This window comes from Pleurodeles waltl, chromosome 8, assembly GCF_031143425.1.
Source record: "Pleurodeles waltl isolate 20211129_DDA chromosome 8, aPleWal1.hap1.20221129, whole genome shotgun sequence".
Classification (NCBI taxonomy): domain Eukaryota; kingdom Metazoa; phylum Chordata; class Amphibia; order Caudata; family Salamandridae; genus Pleurodeles; species Pleurodeles waltl.
In genome coordinates, this window is record NC_090447.1 from 729,768,376 (window position 1) to 729,793,295 (window position 24,920).

At 41.6% G+C, this 24,920-nt stretch overlaps 1 protein-coding gene across 6 annotated transcripts in view; it reads left to right on the top strand.

The window, feature by feature from the left end:
* Positions 1-24,920, top strand: part of EPHA3 (EPH receptor A3) — an 853,173-nt gene that overhangs the window by 577,927 nt on the left and 250,326 nt on the right. For 4 of the 6 annotated variants that reach the window (XM_069204910.1, XM_069204912.1, XM_069204915.1 and 1 more), the window contains exon 10: positions 4,963-5,091. In XM_069204910.1, coding sequence (XP_069061011.1) covers positions 4,963-5,091 — 129 coding nt within the window. The remainder of the gene's footprint in view (positions 1-4,962; positions 5,092-24,920) is intronic. The other 2 variants (XM_069204911.1, XM_069204913.1) reach the window with 1 other exon arrangement.

The following is a 24,920-nucleotide window of genomic DNA, read 5'->3' on the forward strand; positions in this document are numbered from 1 at the left end:
ATGACGATCGCTCCTTCTCGTTTTTTGTTCTTCACTTTTGGAACAGGTTACCCTTTCACATCTGCTCCTGCACCTCCTTCCTGCTCTTTAAAATATTATCAAAACCTAGCTTTTTAACCTTATCTCCTTGTGGGTGTCAGGTTAAATTCAGCTTTCTCTCATAAGCTCTCAGTGCCGGGATGCACCTTAAGACGTGAGTCCTTTCTGCTCTATACTAAATACATGTGACATAATATAACATTGGGAGAACAAAAGGGGCTTTATTGACAGAATACATAAGGTCTGCCTATATCTAAATGGGGTGGGAAGACTGAGAGTTTAGTGGGCTTGGTACTCCGTCAACTTTGCAATGGGAAACCCTGCTTGATAAACTCTAAATCAGGCCCCAAGTTCCATAGAGAGAACATAGGTTTTCAAGAAACCCCACAAAACGACAAATGAATAATGAACAATTTTCTCATCCTCTCAACTTTATAACATTTAATATGTCTTGCAGAATCTTGTTCACACCTTCGGTTTTGCACCAGCAGTTGTTGCTGCCAAGTTTAGACTGCAATTAACACTCTACAGAAATGTAACAAATGGAAGACTATAATTTTAGTACAGTGTGGGCTGCAATATTTTTCAAATACATATTTTGACGGAACGGGACTTCTGTAAAAAGAAAAGATTGGCCCTAGCCACTACTAATTGTTTATTTTAAGAGACTAGTCACGTTCTGGAACATGTGCATTTCACACTGCTGTTAAGATGTTACCACTCCTTCCACTTCATGACCTAAACAATGAGATGAGCCATTTTCCTTGCAAAGATTAATATGGCCTTTCTTTCAAAAGAGAGGCCATGCATAATGGAGCTAGCCAGGCATACAGCCTGGAGTGTGGCGAGCCCACACACAGGTGGGCGATGGCACACATGGTTGACATGCACATCCATTTTTCCCTGCTGAGTTATTATGTTTTTTTAATAAGGTGATTGAGGAAGAACATTCTACTCAGGAGTGTGCTGGGTGAAGGGACGCCAGGTATAACTTTTGAGCGGGGTTGTACAGAAGGTGGTGGAGGAGGGTGGCAGAATGTTCTGTATTATGGTTTTTTAAACGTTTATAAAAAAAGGGAGTGCTTCTCAGAGAGACACAAAGGCAGGGAGTTGCTGCTGTTGTCTAGAAAGTCACTTTTGGTGTCATGTTGTCACTATTTTTCATTTCCCTTGTTAACATGTTAATGTATGTCACAAATAAGCAATGCTTACATATATTCAAGCATGAATTTATTTTTAGGTTCACCATAATTCATGACTCTACATTAATAGTTAATCGTAGTTAGAGTGTGTTCTCTTTAGGTTAGCCAGAGTTACTGTAGGCCTCGATTTGAAAGGCTTCATATGAAATGTTGTTCATAATCTTTCACTCATGTGAGAAGCCAGGTTTCACCAGTGTTCCCTTTAAACTGTACCCTTGTTTTTAAATTCTGTGTGAAGGCCAATGAATGTGTCTTTTAATGAGCTGAACAATAATTCTTAACACCTACGCGAGAGACTGATAGCTAGAGATGTACACTCCTTTGCACTTTATCTATGAAGGCCAGAAAGCTAAAATCTTCTATCATATGAGTCATGAGAAGAGGGCCGACACCAAGAGTTTTGTGTGCATTTATGGGCATATTTTCAAGGGGAGTTGCATCGCTCTTGCACCACATAACGTGGTGCAATCGTGACACAAGCCCAAAATGCTATTTATGAAGCCACGCACAGTCACCTTGTGTGACCCTGAGAGTTTTCGTAAATCTGGTGTAACGCAAAGCAGCGCAAACCTCTGCGTTGTGTTACTCAGTCCCGGTTAGGCATTCCAAGAGTGTTAAGTGGATGTTCCAACACAACATCCTTGTATTTTGACACATTCCCAGATTTACCAGAAGTGGTAGACCTGGGCATGCACGGACACTTCTACACCTCCCCAGTGAGGCGCAACGAGGATAAATATTTTTATTTCTCCTTTTTATGTGGTTTGCAACCTGTCCAAGTAAAGACCCTTACTCTAGTCAGGGTAAGGGAGTCACACAACTAAGATAACCCCTGCTCACCCCCTTGGTAGCTTGGCACAAGCAGTCAGGCTTATCTCAGAGGCAATGTGTAAAGTATTTGTACACACACACACACACACACACACACAGTAACAAAGTGAAAACACCACAAAAGTACTCCGCACCAGTTTAGAAAAATAGCCAATATTTAGCTGAGTAAAACAAGACCAAACAACAAAAATCCAACATACACAAGTAAAGATACAATTTTTCAAATATTAAATATTAGTAAAGCACTTAGAAACATGATTGCTCCAATTGGGGCTATCACTGTGTCTCGACGGAGTCGCTTCCATCAGTCCGGCACCACTCATGAGGGAGAGCAGGCCGGTCATGGAGTCACACAGACACCGAGTACACTACCTTTGAAAATGATGAGGAAACAAAAACGTTGCATGGAGTCGGGGAGGTGAGGCGTTCCTGGAACTGGTGCGACATTGGTTCCTTACTACCACTGAGAAGGTGAAGCATCAGTTCTTTACTGCTGGGCAGGGGAGATGAGGCATTGGTTCGTTATGGTTGCAGCGGAGGTGAAGCAGGTTGTCGGTGAGGTGTCTGTTCCTTCTAACAAGGCGTGGTTGATGAATCCAGCAGGTCAAGATGTGAGGCATTGACTTTGCAGTGTCATGATCTCAACACAGGTCAACGGCGGAGTCGGATTTGGGTGTCACAGACATTGGTGACAAGCCACTCAAAACTCATGGTGTGGTGGGACTTTGGATATGCTGCGGTGGTGTCAGGCCTGCTGCATCAGTCACAGCCATTGCTCTCAGTGGGGCCCATGGCTCCGGTGCAGGCAGCGGCACAGAGTCAGACAGTGGCACTGGTTCCGAAGTTGCTCTGGAGTGTATGTGTTTGTTACTTCATGGATACAGCAGAACTCACTCTTGAGGGCCAAAGAAATTGATTTAGCACCACTACACAAGTCAGGACTCTCAGCAAGAGAGCCCAGGTGTTTTCAGATGAAGATATTGATGTCCCTGTGACTACACAACAGGAGGCAAGCTCAGTCCAACCCTGGGAGAACCTTTGGAAGCAGGATGTAGAAAGTAAAGTCCAGTCCTTTCACTCCCAGGACAGAAGCAGCAAGCAGCAGGCCAGCACAGCAAAGCAACAGGCAGAGTGTCATTCTCTCCCACAGCATCCAGCTTCTTCCTGATAGAATGTCCTCCGTTCAGATGGATTCTAACTATGTAGATGTCATAGGTCCAGTACTTATACCCATTTCTGACTTTGAAGTAGGCAAACTTCAAAGAGAAGTCTTTGTAGTTCACAAGACACTGTCTTTCCCTGCCCTGGCTCGAGACACACTCCAGGGAGTTAGAGACTGTCTTGTTTAAGAACAGTCTTATTCAGGTGCAAATGTCAGCTACTCCTACCACTCTAGCTCAGGAAGACCCTTCAGCCTGGTGATGGGCCATCAGGATATGCAGGGTACATCTCAGCTTCCTTCAAGTGACTGTCTAGAGTGAATTCACAAACAGCCCAACTGTCACCCTGACCCAGACGTGTATTCCATAGACAGGCGGAGTCACAGAATGATTAAACAAGAAAATGCCTACTTTCTAAAATTGGCATTTTCAAACCTACAATTCAAAAACCAACTTCACCACAAGATGTATTTTTAAATTGTGAGTTCAGAAACCCCAAACTCCATATCTCTATCTGCTCATAACTGGAAATTACACTTAAAAGGTATTTCAGAGCAATCCCCATATTACCCATATGGAGAGACACGTCTTGCATTAGTGAAAAAAAAAAATTAGCAGTATTTCACTATCTGGACATGTAAAGCACACCGGTACATGTCCTACTGTTTAAATGTACTGCACCCTGCCCATGGGGCTGCCGTTGGCCTACTTCAGGGGTGACTTATATGTAGCAAAAGGTAAGGCTTGGGCTTGGCAAGTGGGTGGTTTAAAACTGCACACACAGGCACTGCAGTGGCAGATCTGAGACATATTTGCAGGGCTACTAATGTGGATGGCACATTCAGTGCTGTAGGCCCACTAGTAGCATTTGATTTACAGGCCCTGAACACACCTGGTGCACTATACTAGGGACTTACTGGTAAATTAATAAGCCGGTTGTGGAGAAACCAATCACCAATATATTTTTGACAGAGAACATATGCACTTTAGCACTTGTTAGCAGTGGTAAAGTGCCCATAGTCCTAGAGCCAACAAAAACAGGTCAGAAAATATAGGCGGAAGAAGGCAAAAGGTTTGGGTATAACCCTGCAAAAAGGGTCAAGTCCTGCAGGCCCTAAATACTTTGATCAAAAACACCCAGTTTGGTCAGTTGAAAGTAGTGTGATTTACAATTTATTTTGAGGTCTTCACTGCACATTTTTAATGTTAGCACGTTAAATGCACCAAGGCCTTGTTGTGCACAGATTGTAAGCTTTGCAAAAATGCATGGTTCTCAGCTATTGAATGTTCAAACTCTTCTTGGTATTGTTTGAACCTGATGGTAAGAGTGCAAGTGGATTTCTACTTTCCATAAAGCAATTTTTTTTATATCTGTGTGAAAGCAATTACTCATCAATTATGTTTGAAAAAGAAACGCAGATGAATGCTCCTGCTTTTAGTTATTTATTTTCTATGAATTAAGACAGGATATGATCAAAGACCTTATCTTGCAAGTCTAGCCATTTTATCTCCACGTCATTTTATTGAACTACCTACTGCACAGCATTATAATTATTGAATTGATTTTATTTAACTTGATAAACATGTAAAAAGATCAAATCAATTCTTGTGTTTCCTCTCTGAAACATATGCATATCTTTAATTATGCTAATTTGTCTATGCTTCTAATAGTGCTTATTGTTAAACTCTCCATAGTGTTCTCATGGGTAATTGATTTTATTTCTCCTTAGCAGTAAAGCTTTCAGGCCTGAAAACATATATTGATCCACACACCTATGAGGATCCGAACCAGGCTGTTCATGAGTTTGCAAAGGAACTTGATTCTACTTCAGTGTCAATTGACAAAGTCGTCGGAGCAGGTAATTGCAAACACAAAGGGGTTTTGTATTTTATCAAGGGTTCATTGAATCATGCATCGTTAACATTCAACATCTAAAGGTGTTCTGGAGTGACTGAGATTACTTTTGTTTGTGTGCTCACTTATTATTGATCCACTACCCGGGCCCTCGATCATCACTGTGCAATTGTCATACCGCTCTTCTTCCTCAACAAATATTATCCATTAATGACAGTATTGATAACAACACTAATAATATCAGTAACAAAACAACAAAGCAACAGCAACGAGACAACAACATAAGAAATTAAGACTACTAGCCATTCTACTGCTACTACCACTACTACTACTACTACCACCACTACTACTGCTGCTACTACTACTACTACTAATACTACCACTACTAATAATAATAATACATTCATAGCATGTTCTTGTTTTTGAGTTATATAAGTTATATGCAGTTTGGCCGACTTCACTCTGAAATTGTTTCCTCTTTTGCTGCTTCCTCATTGGCAGACTTTAGCAGGAGCATAATTCTGTTGTGATTTGACTCTACATCTCTTTATTTTTGTACAGGCCAAACTTTGCCATTTCTAACAAAAGCTGAAGGTGTGTTTGCAAATACCGCAGCTCCACACAGAAAAGATTCTTCTAAAAATGTTTCTATGGGAGGAGCCTTTAGACAATGCGTCGCTCTTTCTCAGGAGCAAAGCGTGTCCTTGACATGTTTGAGATGTAGTTTGTTCCAGTGCAAGAACAAGGTTGTTCTTTGTGCACTCACAGTGAAGTTGGGCTGTAATTGAGAAGTCTTACATAAATGAAACATATGTGTAGCGTAGTGTCATGAGTTCAGCGTCATGCACTACTGTGATAGTAACAGGGTCCCTATCTGGAAGTTATTGTCAACATACTTTATTTTTCTCTCTCCCTCTCTTCGGTTAAATAAATTAAATGTCAAGGCCTATTCAGTACCAACTTTCTTGTACCAGGGTACAACCGAGGGGACTTTTCTGTACAGATTCACAAGAAATAGTTTGGTATGTTGATTGCTGAGCTATTTTCAATCAAAACGAAATTTAGCAAAATACTGTTCTGTAACTATGCTTTATTTTTAAAATTGATATTAGGTCTACAGAAGATTATTATTTTTGTTTGAATCATTTATTGAAGAAGGCTTTTGAAGCCATGTGCTGACGGTACAATGTTCCATGGTTGGTTATGACAGCTGGGCATCAATGAGAAAGTGAATAGAACTATGCAATGAATGAGATTCAGAGCGATGGTGAAAGTTTGTAAGTCTAGCGACTTTGAAACTGAATGGCTGACAATGTTTCGTTTCTCCCAAAAAAATGAAAGGAACTTGAAAATCTCAAATTCAATATGAAAATTCATGTAGAGAATACTTTTTGACCTACTGGTTAGTAATCAAGGTGTTTGAAGGAATTCGGGAAAACTCGTATCAGAGCACAGCCTTGAACATTCCTAATTCCGAATCTCTGACAGGAAGCAGATAGCAATGAGTACTAAAGTTGTTAGGAAGGCAGGTTGTTGGATCGACCTGCAGTATGGGAAAGGGCATTATCGAGCCTTATTGAGCCAGTTGCAACAAACTTTACAACATTTTTAGGTTTCATTTCTACAGCACATTGTCAGATAAGCCTATTTGCTAACAAAACACATAGGATAGGCTCTGGGGCAGCTACTTTTCCACCACTGTCTTTCTTCAACCAAGGTCTTTCAGCCATTTGCTAATGTCGGACCTATTGGCTTTGCTTGTTCATTTTGCTTATCACCACCAGTTCCATGTTTGGCAGCGTCGGGGTCTGACTGTGACCCTCTAGTGAACTAGAAAGACAAAGCGACACTTCATTTGTGAGCTAAATGTACCCACAAATTCTATGGTGGGGCCCATCAATACACTTGATATTGAAATCATGTCCGATTTTCAGCATGACAAAAAGTAAGGAATTAAATCACGTGAAAATTAAATATTTGTACTGTGATACATATTCTCTTAGCCTGAAAATCCGAGCGATGTTGCCATGTGTTTGCTCAATAGGCCCAGACCAGAAACGTGCGCATACATATGTGCATTTTACTACAGTTAACGTCTTTAGCTTGCTGTACTACCACTTTAAGAGAACATAGTGTATATTTTTGCCCACAAACATTGGCTTAGGGTTACATGTCAGTCAACAAGAGGCTGTCATTCAATCATGATAGCTGGCTGAAAGCTCCAATTTCATTTACATAAAAATAACCATATACAGATAACGTTTGTATGACAGACATCAGATAGATAGATAGATAGATGTCTGACAGCAAGACGGTATAGAAAGATAAAGAGGCAGGTTGAGATATAGATATACTGCGATACTGATTGATTTTTTTATGGATGGAGGGGGTTGACAAAGGCTGGATTGCAGAAGCAAGTTAGAGCAAAGTGAGGAAAAGCGCTGGCAGGCAGAAATAGAATAGTCGTACACTGCAATTCTATCGGGTACCCAGTGCTTTAAATGGAAACACGGAAGTGCAGGTACTCACTCTCTAGAGTACATGCTTTCTTCTGAAAACTGCCGGTACTCTCCAAATTAAATGTATTGTACAAGTGCTCAGAAGTGCAGGTACTCTCCCCTTCAAATGAAAGAAATGCAGGTACTCAGTACCGGACAGTACCTGCCCACTTAAGCACTTAGGATGCCTAAAGGATGCTTCTGTGTTCTAATGCTCGGGTTTCATGTGCTCCTCTGACTGGTTCAATGATTATGTTGTGAAGCGCTAGGAGTCTCGGTTTCCATCCGAAGCCTTTAGAGTTCACGTGTCTTTTGCCGTTGATCCACCAGGGTGCGCTGCTCCCCATAACCTTTTAGAAACCAACTGTATAACGGCGCTCACTCCTAGCTCCCTGCGTACAGACAAGTAACCTCAACAACACAGAATGAACGAATAAAACAGTGACAGAGTGAAGGCTGCATAGGTTTAGCGATGAGCAGAAATGGATACGGTTTGTGTATGAGGTGCCACGGGAAGGCAATGGCGTCAGAATCTTGCTTGTAACCTATCAGCCTGAATAAAAAAAAAAAGCTGCAGTCGGAGTGCAGGGGAATCAGAAAGTGAGACTTCTGATAAAAACAAAAACGGTTAACGTCGACGACCACCGCAATTATTGCACTGATGTAGATATTTGACATTGGACGGAAAACACGAGTGAAACAAGGGTTTCTGTAAACAATGAAGTTGCGTATGAACTTTATATTATTAAGTGATTTCTCTGGGTGGGGAGATCCCTGGCTTCTCGGGGTTCTATGAAGCAAAGTGAAAGTGGTTTGCATTTTCCACTCGGTATCTACTTGTCTGCATTAAATAGAAGGGTATCTGTTTTAAATCTTCAAATTGATTCAGCAGGCTAGACCCTGTTTCTGACGTTTAGTATGACCTGCAGCTCACGAGTTCATATTTTGGCAACGTGAACTCAAATCCTTTACATGTGGTGCTGTTCTCCCTATGGTAAAGTAAAGGGAAAGGTGAAAAAAATTACCAAACTTGCAAAAAAAGTCAAAATATTTTTATGTTAAATATTAATGTATATTCGTTTTTATATTTATTTTAAATGTAGGGCAAATTAATAAAAAAAAAAACTAAAGTACTATTCACTTCATTTTGAATAAAAAAAAAATATTCAGTTAAATATAGTGTATTTAATGCAATTATTCTTCTGAAGTGTAAATTAAAAAAAATCAACCTAAAGTTAAAATGTTATTTTTTTATTTTTTTATAAGTAGTAGTAATTATTAAAAGTGATGTATAGAGTTAATTACAAGAACTTAATTATATTTTGATACAAATTCATTATATCAATACATTTAAAAAGTGTATTACAATATTTAAAATGAAGTAATATATTTGTTTAATTTTGGGCTATTTTTAATGTTAAATCAAATCTATTGATATTTGTGAATATTTAAAATAATTTAATTGAATTGAACATTAGCTCATATGTAGTTTTCTTTTAAGTTGCTACCTTCATTATTTCCTATAAGAGAGTGTTGCACTGGGTGGGTGGCCATGTGTGGTGCTGGACTTACTCCAGCTCTGAACAGAAGTACATTTACTTCTGTTTTGGGTCCTTTTTGGATGTAGTAACTTTAGAAATACAGTTAGTGAATAGCAATGAGCTTACTGTTTTGTGAGTGGATGCATATTCTGCCCTAAACCCCTCACTAAGCCTTCTTTAAACTCGTCTGTCTCCTAACCAAACCCCATCTCTTTTGTGTTATGTTATGTCCCATTTTAAGCCTCTCCCTGCGCCTCCCATATTTACTACTAACTAGTAAACCTACATGTTTGAGGATCTCTCCATAGAAAAGATAAGGAGGTGGGGATTTACACTGATAGGTTAATGACTAACATGTTATATTACTTATATTACTTTAGTAGTTATACTGTAGTACCTCTAAAAACATATTACATAATGCATTTTGTAAATGGGCACTAAATGATCTAAGGCTGATATGCATATTTTCTCCCAAGTTGAAAGGGCTGTGTGAAAGGAGCTTGTGAGACTTTAAAGATACATTTCTATATATGGATCAATTTAAGGATGAAGTTTAATCACATTAAACAAAAAACAAACTTAAAAGCACTATTTGTGAAAGAAATCGCTGAAACTTGTCAAGCACTCTCAGCCAATCAAGCACACTCCAGGAGACAAAAAAGCAGCAACTTGTATTTATAGCCACAGGTGGACAATCAATTTAGTTAGTTAGACTTAGGATGTAACTACAATACACTAAGAAAAATATGTTTTTAATAAGCAGCTAATGTTTGTATAACACTTCATACAACCTTAACAATTGCATGAGGGCTCTTTCTTACAGTGGAAGCAAATAACAAACAAATAGGTAACAACAATGCTACTACGTGACCCCTAAAAAATATGAATGTGATTTTTAGCAACAGAAACTGTGACCTAGAGGCTCAGAGCTGCTATGCACCTGTCTTTAGGTTTTGGTAAACTGTGAAAGTTTAATATAGGCCAGACTAAAAGACTATGATGATGGGCTACTAGCTGGAGCCCCTACTTTGTATGAACAAACACCAGAGGTGCCCTTCCAATCTCAAGTGTGCAGTTTACAAATAAATTAGTCACTCTGAATGAATCTATGAACATTACGGAAGAGCCACCATGACATATAGTCCTATTGTACACAAGCACCAGAGGCACTTTTCAGATATGGGCAAGAGATTAACTTTTTAAAACATATCCACAGAGATTAAAAAAGTGTGAACAGCAAATGGCAGCATATTTGTGCCAGTGAAGTAAAACTCTCTGACAGGTCTTGACGACAATAGTCTCAACAGGAATTATATAACAGAGAGTAAAACTGAACATGTCTTTCAAAGTGCAAATTGATTTCAATCTTTATTTCCAAGCTTAAAACAATTTCTGGTCAAGAGCACATCTGGTAGAAGCAAGATAACATGAATAGCATACAGTGGCTTGTCTCCAAAAGAATAGAGCAGCATCTTCAGATTTCTGAAGCAAATGAGACATTTTAATAAGTATATTACTGAAAAATGGTACCAAGGGGCTGTCTGCCACTTCCATATAAGAGATGCTAATCAGGCCAGATTTCATAGTGTCATGTGAGACTAGAATGTTTAATAACCTAAATGCCGATGTCCACCCCGAGATTCACATCACAGATTGTATGCTGTGAGAATGGAATGACTCACTAACTCTATATTACAATTACTGAGCAATATCAGTGCCAGATGCTGCAATGCAGCTTGTGCCATATAGGCGCCTTCTCAATCATTCAATCACTCAAGCTAAAACGAATCAGGAATTATGTTGATGCAAATGCCTTCCTGGAACTATGGGGCAGTGCCTCCTTACAGAGCAAACAATGCCACCGACTTTGGGTGAAACACCATCTACTTATCAGAGGTAGTCGTGAGTGGGCATAGCACCTACATGCGCTGAGGAAGGGAAGGAAGAGAAAACATTAGATTTAGACCATGCACTGGTGCCCATAATTCTTTTAACAATCAGACGACCTTCTCCTAATTCTTTGCACCTGCTGCCTGTCCAAATCCACCCTAGAGGTGTACATGACCACTCCGATGCGAAAAGAGTGGACTCTAAAAATGGACGTGTCTATCCCAGTCACTGCTAGCATGATCCTGAGAGCCCTTGTAAACTGAAACCTAAAGAGAGGGGAGCAGTCAGCTTATAAGAATAGCATTGTTACTGGCCCATGTGGACATATGGCCTGTTATCTAGGAAAGATTGTACTGGGCAACACTGAGATCTTGGGGCCCTATGCAAGATTAAATGTTCACCTCTGCCAAGCTGGCTCATGTTTAAAAAGTACAAGGTAGCCACCAGTGAACCCCAAAGCCAGCTTGTCTGATCAAACCAGAGACCTTTTTGGATTCGGAAGCTCCATGAAAGGCTAGTCAAAAGGCAGATTTAAATAGCTGAGTCTCAAAGTGTGAATGGCACAGGTCAGGCAAATTGGAGACTAAGGTAGACAGCGTCTGAACATCAATTGGCCTTCTTGAGTCCTTGCACTGATCCTCAAGCCTCTGCAGTAGCGGCTGAAGGCGCATGGTGGGGGCGGGGTGGCGCGGCGCGCGGAGGTGGAGGTAAAGAAAAAATGAATAATTAAAAAAAAACTTATCTGAATGCCCTGCAGCCGCCGCCACCACGCAGCTCCTCTTTTCTTTGCTGCAGACACAGGTTCCCAGCATGTCCTGCGGCCAATCTGAACACTGCTGTCATGCTGCTGGCAGCATGACAGCATCGTTCGGATTGGTCTGAGCACCCAGCCAGGGCGCTCCTAGGCAGACTGGGAGAGTCTGCCTGCTATCTCCAACCCGGCACTGCGTGGCCAGGTTGGACAGAGCTTAGTGCGCATGTATATTTGGCCGGCCTGAGACAGCGGGCCAAACATACATGCATACTTAGGGGGAGTGCTGAGCACTCCCTCTTTGTGCTCGTCATGGCCCCTGGCTCGCACTTTCTACACTACAACAATAACAAACATAGTTTATTATCGTTGTAGTGTAGAAGTTTGGCAGCTGCTGCTGCTGGCGGTGGTGCGACGCTCCTCCGCCCAAACGGAGGAGCCACCCCTGAACCTCTGTGAATCCTTGAGGGCCTTCCTGATATGAAATGAAGTGGCCCAATTATTAACCCCACCCAGTCTTGCAAGGAAGAAGTGGGAAGCCAAATGCTTTCTTGCAGTTACCGCTGATCTGTCATCCCACCTAAACTTAGTTAAGAAAGCTACCCAGGAAGATTGTGAGAACACCTCTCCCCTTTGACCTAAAAAAAGCAAAAGATTCCTGGAGGACCCCCTCATAGGCTCTTCTTGATTTAGGTGCTAAGCTGGCTGCCACAAAGTCTGGTAGGATAGGGCACCAAGCTTTCAAAGATGGTCTTTGAACGGCAGGGGATGCACTGCTGCCACCAGGTGGTAGCACCTGAACTCCTGCAGCTTTAGGCAAGACAAAGCATCAGCAGCGTTGCTGAATACACCTGGGACATATTTAGTCTTGAATGTAATGTTATTAAGTAGATACAGCAAGATTAATTGCTTGAACATCCTCAAAACCCTTTGGCAGCATGCTTTTTACTAATTTATGGCTTCCACCACTGCCATGTTTACACACCAGAACATCACCGCCAGATCACAGAGCTGAGCAGACCAAATCATCAGGGCAACAACTGTAGGGAACAGCTTCAGGAGCGCTATGTTCTTAACAAATCAGCATGGCACTACTCAACCAGACATTTCTGCAGAAACTGTGAAAAGACACAACTCAGGGCTAGTCTGTGGTGAGGTTAACCATGCCACAGTTTTGTTGAAGCATTGTAGGAAGAAGTCTGAAATTCTCAAATCCTGCCTTACCTCCAGAGACAGCCACATCCGATCATGTAACTGCTTAACACCCACATGGCTTGAGCAATAGATCTGGAAAATGGCCACCCCATGGGTATAATGCAGGGGTCAAAATTCAGCTGACTGACTAATACCTGCAAATTCTGAGAATCGCATTTCTGGCTGTCAGGCAGTGCTTCAGTGAGCTCCTGAACAAGGCCACCTCATCCTCTGGGAGCCTGCGCACCCCCGCCGCCGAATCCAACTCAATGCCCATGAAGGTAATCACAGTGGACGGGCTGCATGTCTTTCCCTGAGCCAAGGGGACCCCACAATGCCTTAGCAAGTCAACAAAGCCTTCAAGAATTCCAGCACAATGCGATGAGCCCATGGGCCAATGAAGAGGAAATTGTTCAGGTAGTGCAGCACCCAGCTGGTGCCTGTTACCTTTGTAAAGATCCACCTTAGGAAGGAATGGAATGTTTTGAAATATGCACAAGAAATTGAGCACCCCATTGGCATACATCTGTCAAAATAAAATACACCCTCAAATTGGAGCCTGAACAAATGGAAATCATCCTGGTGCATTGGCAAAAAATAAAAAGCTGATTCAATATCTGCTTTTGCTAACAGCACGCCTGTACTTGATAAATGCAACATTGCTCTGGCTTCGTCAAACGAAGTGTAGTTCACTGAGCACAGCATAAGATCAAAAGCCTCATTCACAGAGCTCCCCCTCAGGGTTCATAGGAGATGTATGAGGCAAAACTGTGCCCGCTCATACTTCAGCACCACATGTAATGGAGAGAATACAGAAGTCTCAAAATGTGCTGAATGAAAAAGACCTACTACCATGCCCAGCAAGCATTCTTGGCAATTTTTTGACTGGCGGCAACTTTACGTGTATGTGAGGATTGCTGATTCTTGCAAAAGGGGACGCTGCCACTCCCACTGCAGGGATCCTGAAACCGTAAATGAAGCCATCAAGCAGTATTCAAGCAGTTCTGGGTATAATGTAACTCTTAAGACATAGGATTAAAACCTGATTATTTATCAGTAACTGAGCTTTCTGAAAAAGAGAAGTACCATTACTGCTTTTACTAGACTTTTCTCTCCTTTTTTTGAAGCATTTGAATTCATGGTGTGCTGGCATGCCATAGAAGGAGCAATTGTGTTTAAATTAAGTTCCTGGTGGTCAGGTGCAAGCTTTTTTGTTATAGACCTAAAATTGGCCCTTCTTTTCTCCAGCCACCTGGCCCCCAGACCCTGACCAAAAGGGCTGATGTGAGCTGACCTACAGTTTCTTGACCATCATGTGGTGAAGCCATGCATTAACATCAGTCTGGATCCCAGTTCAAGGACTTGCAAGCAACCTTTTTTCTCCTAAAGGCCCTGTCCTAATCCTTCCATGTGCTGCCCCCAAACATATTGTGAGTACAGATGATTTTGTTCTGATAACAGGATAATTGGGGACCTAGCTCACGGTATTTCTCCACCATGACCACATGGGAAGTAGTGAAACCTTTGACCTTGTTCTTTACTGTTTCTTCAACATTCTGTGTACAAGGGTGTGAGAGCAATTCCATGAGTATGACCACTTTTTTGCAGCATTTAGCCTCCTTTCGCACTGGGGTGTCAATGATTAAGACAAATATTTCTACAAACACCTCACTCCAGATCTTCTCTTTGACTTCTGAGGGAAGATAAACCCTTAACTGACCTGACTCAGAACGCACCTCATCCAAACCCAAATTATGCAGTACGGTACCTGGGGTGGGGCGGATGGGGCTCGTACTCTCATGAAAGCCGTAGGTGAGTGGGGTGAGAAGCTGAAGCTGTTAATGGAGCTGTGCATGTCAGATTGACCGGTATTTTTGCTGTGGCCAGCATGACATGTGCAATTCAGGATTCCACACTGAAGGCTACCCTGGGGCTGCATAAGCAAAGACACAGCCCCATTAGTCAGTGGAGCATTGTGCTTGCATGCCCCAGCCAATCCAAGCACTGCTGTCATGCTGTTGATTATTATAAGCAGCATAGGAGCAGTGCTTGGATTGGTTGGAGAGCTCAGGCTTATTTTCCCCGGCCTGGATTGGAAACACATCTTTCCAAGCAGGCAGCGCGAGGCGGGATGATTAACTTTAGGGCACGGAGTGTAACAGCCTGAAGTATAAGAAGATCATCAAGGTAAGTCTCTTTAACAGTATTCATAATGTATAGTTTTAATAGGAACAAAAACTTTTCACCTTAATGCCCCACCACTTTCAAAATCAAAAGCTGCTACTGATTAGGATAATGAAAGACGGGGTGGCGAGACATAGCGTTTTAACCCAGTGGTATTCAAACATTTTAATGCCCCCTTCCCAGTGGAAAAATCCTCGAGCCCCTCCTCCGAATGTTTCACAATTGTTCTGTTAAATTGGCAGTGGTTAAATGCTGTTAAGTTTGGTTACTGTTTTAAAAATGCAATCACATACATGATTGTCAAATATACTATTCTGGTCAGGCAGACCTTACTAACATGTAAAAGTATCCACAGTATGAATATTAGTGGACGTTTTGAATCATATTTGGAGTCCCTTCCCTTTTGACACATACTCCCAGCTTGGATATAAGTGACAAAACATGTTAGTGATGGCCCATTACAGAGCGGTTTACTGCAAAGTCATGTTTTCAGTGTAATGCTTCTTTCGGCCCCAGCCTCACGTCCCCTCCCCCTCTGGGGTCCTTGAGGCCCCCCTATTGAGGCCCACCTCCTAGATTGAAGACCCCTGTTCTAAACTATACCATGCAGTTTGCATGCAGCTCTTTGATGATAGTTCTCAGGTCACTCTGCTATAGTAGGAATGTAACTTATGAAATGAAAGTTAACAAAAGGGCATCTGTGACAAAAGCACTAATCCAATAAGCTACCATATAAAACACACTTCAGTGATCTTCATGGTACATATTCTTTGCAGCAAACACATTTTCCCTCTGCACTACTTTATGAGGAGTCAAAACTGCCACTAGACAAAACTCCAATGTCTCTCCAGCAGGACCATTTATCACTAGAATTATCTTGACATTTTTGTTGTCTGAAAACTACTAAAACACTAGGAACTGTGCAGCAGGTGCTTTTAAACCCACTATATATTTCTATTTCTACACACAGCACCTCTTGCCGAGTTCAGAGCCAGGGGCACCTGCATCTGTCTCACCGCCCCAAAACTGGCCCTGCACACAGTAATCCATACTGTAATAAATACCCACGAAATCGATATAAATATACACAGACCAGATTTAAACTCTTTATTTACAACCGCCGAGATTTATTCCCGAGCCATGAGCCTCTACTTATTTCGTTTCTTTTTAGATATCTTTTTATTTACAGCAGCTTCCTCTTGCTCTTTTTTAGTGGGAATCATCTCAATATGGCAAGCAGAGCTCATGTAGGGGTTGATTTGGCCACGGGCTCAGTAGGCACGACTCTGTGTTCACTTCGATGTGCTTGATGACCAGTGAATCAACATCTAACCCTTAAGTTCAGCGTTACTGTCCGTGTTTTTCAGCATATGAAGCAAGAAGTAAGCACTCTTTTTAGGCCAGCGTCCCTGGGTCCAACCCTACTGCTTGGCCAAGGCACATTTTCCAATTTCTTCATCGTAGCGACGGAAAGGAACACACACTGCTTCTGAAGAGGGACGTCCTTCAGGCATTTGGTGGCTTTATGGATATGCATTCTCTTGATGGCTTGAGCAGTCTCACAGGTATTCTTGAAATGGACACTCAGGTTGGAACCCCTTGCCTTGTACGACTTAGTCGGGTTCTCGAGAAAGTAGCGTGCCATTTTTAAACATTAACTCCGGCCATGCAGGAAATCACACAGTAGATCGCCTACTTCCTGTTCAAAATAAAATGTTCATAAACAAAAATTCACAGTTACTACTGGGTTACGACATGTAACAAACAAAGACAATTTAAAAAAGACTAAACGTGCTCTTAGAGAAAACAAAAGTTTGACTGTGTTTCTTATTTACTTGTGTATTTAATTAGATGGATAAATATTTGCTGTACTTATTTTGCCAATTTTTTGGTCTGTCCTAGAGAGCACTTTAGCTATCTTGCTTACCTCATGTTATCTAAAAACTCATAATAAAAATGCATACACACACACATACATGCAGGAGCTTTTTGTCAGCCCTCTTCATATATTGCTCTGTTCTTGTGGCATTCATGTTCTATTTCCACCCACCACAGCATGCTGCACTGGGCAGGGGCTCAATCCACTTGTCCCATTGGCTTTCTGCACTGTGAGTGATGGCATTTTGCTTGTGTGCATGTGCACGTCGATGTAAAAAGTAGTCCACTTCAGTGCCAAGGTGAGGTAATCTCCGTTTTCATTTCTGCTTCAATTTATTGTTACTGTAATGTTATTTTTTATTTTTTATTTTTTTGTAATGACATCTTTACTTCTTATTACTTTTAAACCTTTAGTGCGTGTTGCATATGTTTATAATTATCACAGCTTTCATTAAACAACCCATTGCTTCATTTGCTTAATTTTTCAGTGTGCAGAAAAGTCCTTGATGAGCTAGGATTGTGACTTCATTCAGTCTGACTGACTGTGGTCGGTTGCTCGCCGAGCATATAAACAAAAGGGCATGTCTAGCCGTGGTACCAGGAATCAATGATTGCCTTTAGTCATCGCCACAGGAGACACAAGCACGTAGCTTTATGGCTTATGTCTCTGTAGTAGTTGCCAAGTGGAGTTAACCAAAATGTATGCCTCTCGAGACAGTAAATGATTGGTTAACACAAATCGGACCATATGGATATATTATAAAGGATATTAGCAATTACACGACCAGAGATAGTTTTATTTAACTTTTCATCGAAATATATAACATACTTTTAATTAAACCCTTATTCATGTTTTCATGTTCTATCGTGAGCAGAATTATGTGTTCAGATACAGAAAATCTTCCTTTTAAAATATATCACTGAAATTCCAAAATCTGTATTATTTGACAGAGAATTTGCTTTTTCAAAAGAAAGGTGCCTATTGCTCGGTGGGTATCCTCACCGGAATGATCCTCACAGTAAGACAGACAATTCTGTATAATTGATTTGCTTTGTTGGTGGTGTATTTTCGCAAGAGAGGTACAGGATCCCTTTCTTGGGAAGCCTAGAACTCGTGACAAAGGTGGTTTACAAGGAGACATCAAATATATCCGAATGAGAAGGGCAAGAGAGAGAGAGGGGAGAGAAAGAGTGGACGGAGGGAAAGAGAGACAAGTAGACGCCGGAAAGGGAGCAGACTCCTGGCAAAGATGATCTGTTTCCATCGTTTCGGACTGCTGTATTTAGGAGCTTAACTGATACTACTGAGGTGACTCCTTTGCCAAGATAGTATCCGTCTGTGTTAAATTATCAAAATAGTGAAATCATATTGCGACTGAATGGCCTCATGCCACATGGTCTGGTCAAATCTGCACAATAAATGTGCCTTTTATTGCCGCATAATTCCAGTGGCCCAGATTGTAATGCAAACGAGTCAAGTTAGGGAGGAGTTTACTTATGTGAACAAGTGAATTCTATCTCCTAGGATAATTAAATGATTGAACGTGAGAGGAAGTGAATGAACAGTCTGAAAATGTATATACTGGAATCAGACATGCATAGTATCTACAGGTTCTTACCCTTCTCAGGCCACAAAGGCATGTTCCACTCACCCAGAAAAGTAACACAGGTTCCTGCTTCCTCTTCCATTATCATCACACGAAGGTCTTCCTCCATGTACAAGACTTTACCGGTAGTCATTATTCAGAAATGTGTCAAAAAAAAGCTGTGTACACTGGTTATATACCTAATTGTGCCTCTGTTATAACTAGTTCAGGTGTTCAGGGGTGATCACAGGTTAATGGGCTCTAATTGTGACAATTGGAAGGTTTTACCTCCGTTGTCCCAAGGAAGTCCTGCCATTGGACAGAAACTGAACATCATATACAAACCTTCTTTCATGCGATTCTCAATGAAGTAAAACAGAGGCATCCAAAGTTCACTTAGAGGAAGTGGATGGTTAGAAACTCACAGCATCCTAATAGCGAGAAACAATAATGAATGTCCATCAAGAGAAATAACTTTAATCACAGCAAGTAGGCTCATTTTCAGTTTAACCAAATTCTCAACTTGTTTAAACATGCTCAGTGAGTCACAGATTCTGGGATCGACTGCAATTGCTCCCATGAAGTAATTGGTTAAAATACAAGATCATGGCATCCCCACATGCATTTAAATGGGGCCTGTGCACTCAAGTTTCTGAGGCTGCACTAGCAATCCGATCTTCGAACACTGAGCCATTGGATGCACAGCCAGTCCTCTAGCTAAGTTCTGCGGCATAGTCATTAATTGCTGCGTAGAATCCACAATAAGTGTGCGTAGAATCTCTTTACCAGCTTTCTTGTTTTCATGGATAGCTAAGCTGCACTCTCCTTTTCTGGAAATCATTCTGCTCTTGCAGGACAGCTCCTGCACTCCTCATCAGTAGACGCAGGGCTTCCTCCTGCAAAGGAAGTATCACCAGCACTTCATATTGGGTATGGATCCTCCAAGTCTGGTCCAGGCTTGGAAAAGAGGCTGGCCATCTAGGATCCCAAACCTGGAGCTCAAGGATCATTTAACCCCAATGGGTTATACTTCTTTCTTTTTACCAGCATCCTGGCACAAAGTCACCGCATTTGTGCCCCCCTTTTCTACCTGGCTGCTAGACAAGAATAGGGATTCCAGCACCTTCCAGCACCTTCTTCTTTTTCGGTTATATCTAGAATAAGGGTGTTGGGCAGATTTCCAAATTATGTCCTAGCCATATCCTTTTATACATAGAATGAAGAGGAAGATGTTGTGGGGTCAGTTATGCCCTGTGAAAAGGGAACAATAAAGGTCACAAAAGAAATGCCTTCACTACACAAATCTGTCTGGGTAACACAACTTGATCAGGAGAGCAGGGGGATGTCAGAGAGGAAAGCTTTTCTCTTTGAAGAATGTACCTTCCAATTTCTACTGTCTAGTGAATCATCTGCTATAAGGCCTGGCATTGATCTGTCTAACAGCGACATGGGCTAACACACCATCCATCACAGGGGAGGAGGGGGAGAGATGCGATTATCCTCCAGGGCCATCTCGGAGCCAAACGTAGTTCACCTGTTGCTAACTTCTCTTGACACCTCTGCTGATGGATAGGGACCATCTTCCCCTGGAGTATGCCGTGTAGAATGTGCCCTGGTGAGCACAGATGGAGTGATCTAGCCCTTGTAGACCTCTAGTGCTGGAACTACCTCATGTGCAATCAAATCATTACCCTGCAGGCATCCAGCACTGCACTTCTCTTGCACACACACATCAACTATGGCCTTCTTGCCATTGATCATTATTCCTACTCTGGAAAGCAGGTACTCCATTTCATTGCTACTGGCCCCAAGCCTATGGCGGATAGTGCCAGGGAAATGTCTTCAGGTTTAAGATACTTCATATCAACCATAGTCCTGCAGAAACATGTATCCCTAAGGGTAGTGATTTTCCTTCCATTGTTGTCCACCTCATTGCAAGTCACGTGGTCTTTGGGTGATTATACTAAACATCACATAGAGTTTAATCCCGGATGTCCATCACAACTAGGTTGGATGTGCCAGGCCCCTGCTGCAGCCCTTCTACACTGATATCATACATCCTATGAGGGAGGCCAGTGTTTCTGCATTCTTGCTCCCACTGACTGCATCATTTCGACAATAGATTTTGGATTTAAGAGCACCACTGCACTGTTCCTGTCAAGTAGAATATGATGAGTGCACTTTATGACAAGAAGTCCATTGTCATCTGTTCCTACTTCAGCAGTGGTAAAAATGGTACTCAACCGGTAGGGGAATTCTATTATGTCACTACCAGAAACATGACTGCCTCTTGGAATTCACCAAAACCTTTGTAGTCTCATATTAAGATTTTCAAGACTATGCAACGCAGAACGTGTTTATGCTTAAACAAATTAAAGGGATGCACTATGAGATTTCCTCCAATACACCCTTTTTTGGAAAGTTACAATGGGCCCATTATGACTGTTTGGTTACAGATACAGTTTTGTAGAAATACCTAAGAGCAGTAATAGAAGTGTCCGAAACAGCTGCATGCACTGTAGAAGTATGTAATTGTCTCGTATGATAGTCTTCTGAGATTAAAAACAAATCAGTGCTGGTTCATGATGCTCTTAGGTGATAATGAGGAAATCCTCTTTGATGTTCCTCAATCCAATTTCTGTGTCTCTTCTGACTGGCAGTCCTGGCACATATTGTCTCGTTTCATGTACTGTATTTGTTGTTGGGTTACCTCCGTTTCTAGGATATGAATAGACAGTAGGTTGAGATCACATAGAAGTTAACTAGCATCTCTCTTCGCAAGTGGTTTATTCGGGCATGTGTCATGGGTATAGGGACGATGCTTCGAAGATGAGACTGATGAAGAAGCTCAGACATTTTGAGAGCTAGAGGTTGGATTTTAGGTAGGGTCGAACAAGTATAATGGAGGTGCTGAACTTGTTTTCCAATGCCATGCTACTAAGGGGGAACATATGTATCTAATGTAGGTATCTCACATTATGTTATCTCCTGACATATTGTCACATATACTATGCCATCTCAGGGAAGGTTTGTACAGCCCCCCTACACCTGCATGGTCTTTCCACACTAAAACACAGGATATGAGGACAAAAGCCTGCAAAATAAGTATTGACAAAGCCAATTGGTCCGGCTTTTCAAGTGTGGATGTGCTTTTTCACTGATTGGCCAATTTGTTATTGCAAAATGTTTATGTGGGTGAGTAAGTGGATAGAAGTGGAAAAAATTCAGTGGACTGATTCATGCCAGAATATGTAGGAGAATGGGTGAAAAAGTGAAGGTGGATGAATGATTGACATAGTGCATGAGCTCACTCATGTACTCACCCATATAAATTCTGTGTTACATTACATTACAATGCATCCATGCAACTTTCGCTCCATGCATTCACCTCATCCTTTCTTGTAGCCATTTATCATTACACTCAGTAACCTATCAAACCATTCATGCACTTATCCAAACACTCACTCACGTACTCATTCATTCAGTCACCCATCTGCCCTTTTTTCCCACAAGTAAGGCATTATCAGAATCACCCATTCGCCATTCCACCCAAACACTGGCACAAACTAGACACTTCGTGAAGAAAGAATATTTTAAAAGAAGAACGATTAGAGTTTCTTCCTAAACAAAATATAGGAAGGAGTCCGACAGAGCCCTGAAGACAGGCAGGTCCGCAAGAAAGGAGCCAGTAGAGAGAGGGGCCGTCCACCTTCTTGGACAGAACAGAACATCGCTTTGTATTTGAGTCTTTGGTGGCGCTTTTATTCTCCAGCTTCAAAAAGGGGTTCCAATGCGCAATGTAAAAGGATGGCCCTGGGTCGTATGATGGACCCAGCTCTCGAATTGGACAAATATCAGAGAAAAGAAAAGTAGGAGATTGTTCTAAAAGACCAAGGCTCTGTATGGAAAACTGCGGCTTAATTTAGCATTCTGTGTCCACTTACAATGCAAGAACTCTAATATATAATGACAATTACCTTTTTTAATGTAATTTTCGTAGCACCCCCCGGAGCAATGTTTGAAAAATAAGCCGTGTGAGCCGAGGTTTGGAGCAAGCACTTGTAGTCTGGTATCCCCCCGTACTTGCACAATGTTTGCAGCTTATGCAGGGTAAAACTCCATCTTTCCTGCGATCGTTTTGTTTGTAGAACAGAAGACAGATGTACTGTAGTATATATGTATATACAAAGACGTTATCAGGAGAAACATCCATCACTAATAATCTATCTCCCCTTTTAAAGCAAGCCTGATAGAAGCACCGAGCAGGAGTAAAATTCGCAGAGTGGAGTTAACAATGAGTGATTAATTGGCTAACCACTGAGGCCACTAAAACCATAAATACAGACTCTCCTGCCAGAAATCAAACAGAACAGTAGCTGCAAGAACTGGCAAGTGTAACTGGGGGAAGTATAAATAAATGAAAACAAGTACCCTTCATTTTCCGTGATTTATGGCTCTTTCTGTTCCAGCCCTGTGTCCTCCCTCTGATTAGTGGCTCCGGTTAGGCTCAGCTGATACCTTTATCTCTGTTAAAAGTGTGAGGGAGGCTTGCTAGCTTGGTTTTTGTATGTGCTGTTTCGCTCACACCTAAACAGTGCGGTCTAATCGTGGCAATTTGTTAATGTTGTGTTGGGCAACACATGGACGTGCATGTATGTATCACTGTAGGCCTGATTTAGATCTTTGCGGAGGGGAATACTCCGTCACCAACGTGACAGATATCTGGTTCACTGTATTACCATCCCATTACAGCCTATGAAGATTGTAATACGGCGGACAGGATCAGGGGAGGCTTTAGCGCTGCTGGCGTCCTGTGCGACAGTCTTTTTTGGCTCTCCCCCACCCCATCACCACCTCCTCAAATTCATTAACTGCCACCCGGCAAATATATCTCTCCATAGCCCCCCTTTCACATACATTCATTTGTTTTAAATGGCTTGTAAAGACTGGCTTTACTTATCCACTCAGCTATCCACATAAAATATAGTTCTGTTCTTTGTAGCAGGCGTTCTAACCCTCCACACTACTTTATGGCGAGTCAAAGCTGCTGCTAGACAAAACTCCCATCTCTCTCCATAGCAGGAACATCAATCGCAAGAGCTATCTTGACATTTTAATTGTTTTCTGAAGGCTGGACACACACGGAATTTTTCAGGAGGTGCTTTTAAATCGCAAGTTTTGTAAGTCATTGCTAAACACAGCACCTGCCCTGAGGTCAGCACCCCCCAATCCAGGTCATCACCTGGAAAATACTTCTGTGCCTAACACTAGATTTTTAAATCTTGAGTGCCTCATTCTGTCAAATTTTCCTCTGAAAAGGTATTGTAAGACTGATGGAAATTGACAGAATTCCCCATTCCCAACTATTGATTCTCCGTATAATGAGAGAGCCAGGCAATGCACCTTCTGCGCATTCTGCTTCACAAAGGTGTTGTTCAAATACTGTTTATTGTTTCTTTGGTTCTTTCAGTGTCCGGTGATTTTCCTTATATTGGGCCTGGTCATCATCATCCCATTTCCTTTATGATATTCTTCTACATTTACTATTAGTTTTATGGCATGTCAAGTTCTTGTTGTTTTTTCTCTAAAACAGATGTTTATGTTTTAATAAATATTTTACTAATCTCCTTTAAATACAGAAAGATAGAACTTGTCAGGTAGCTTTCTAAGGATTGGAATAATCCAAATAATTTATAGATGATAACTAGTCCAGGCTGTGATGTATCTCCAAAAGTACTCTATATCATATCACAGGGAGGCTAAGTAACTTTGCATCTTATTAATAAAATGTATCAATATGTTAAGCAAACCTTTTTTTTCTGTACAAAAATAATTTAAGATATTAAAAATGAGCACCAATGAGTATGTCTTTTTCCGTTGCCTGATGAAGGGTAGACGCTCAGATGACATGCCCATAGAAATGGAATACATTTTCTGGTAGAGTACAAAATGTATAATAGTACATTCTGACATGGTTTCTGTGTGGTTCGGAATGTGCGCATGGTCCTAGTACATTCTACAGTTTAGTGTGTGACTGTGGATTGTGGGTTTGTTAATGTGTTTGTGTGCATATGAGCAGGGGAGCAGCCAGAAAAAAAAATATCCCCCACTTGGACCCACATCAAGAATGGCTGCGAGTGAGCAAGACTGTTTCCCCCTGTAAGCGGTATCATTTAACCTCTCCTGCCAAACCTCTTTTCTGTCTCTTCTACTTTCTCTCTCGAATCTTCCTCTTTTCCTTTCTCCTCCTTTTTCCTATATTTTCCTTCTCCTTTTGCCTCTTTTCTTCCATTGAACTACTTTCTCTCATC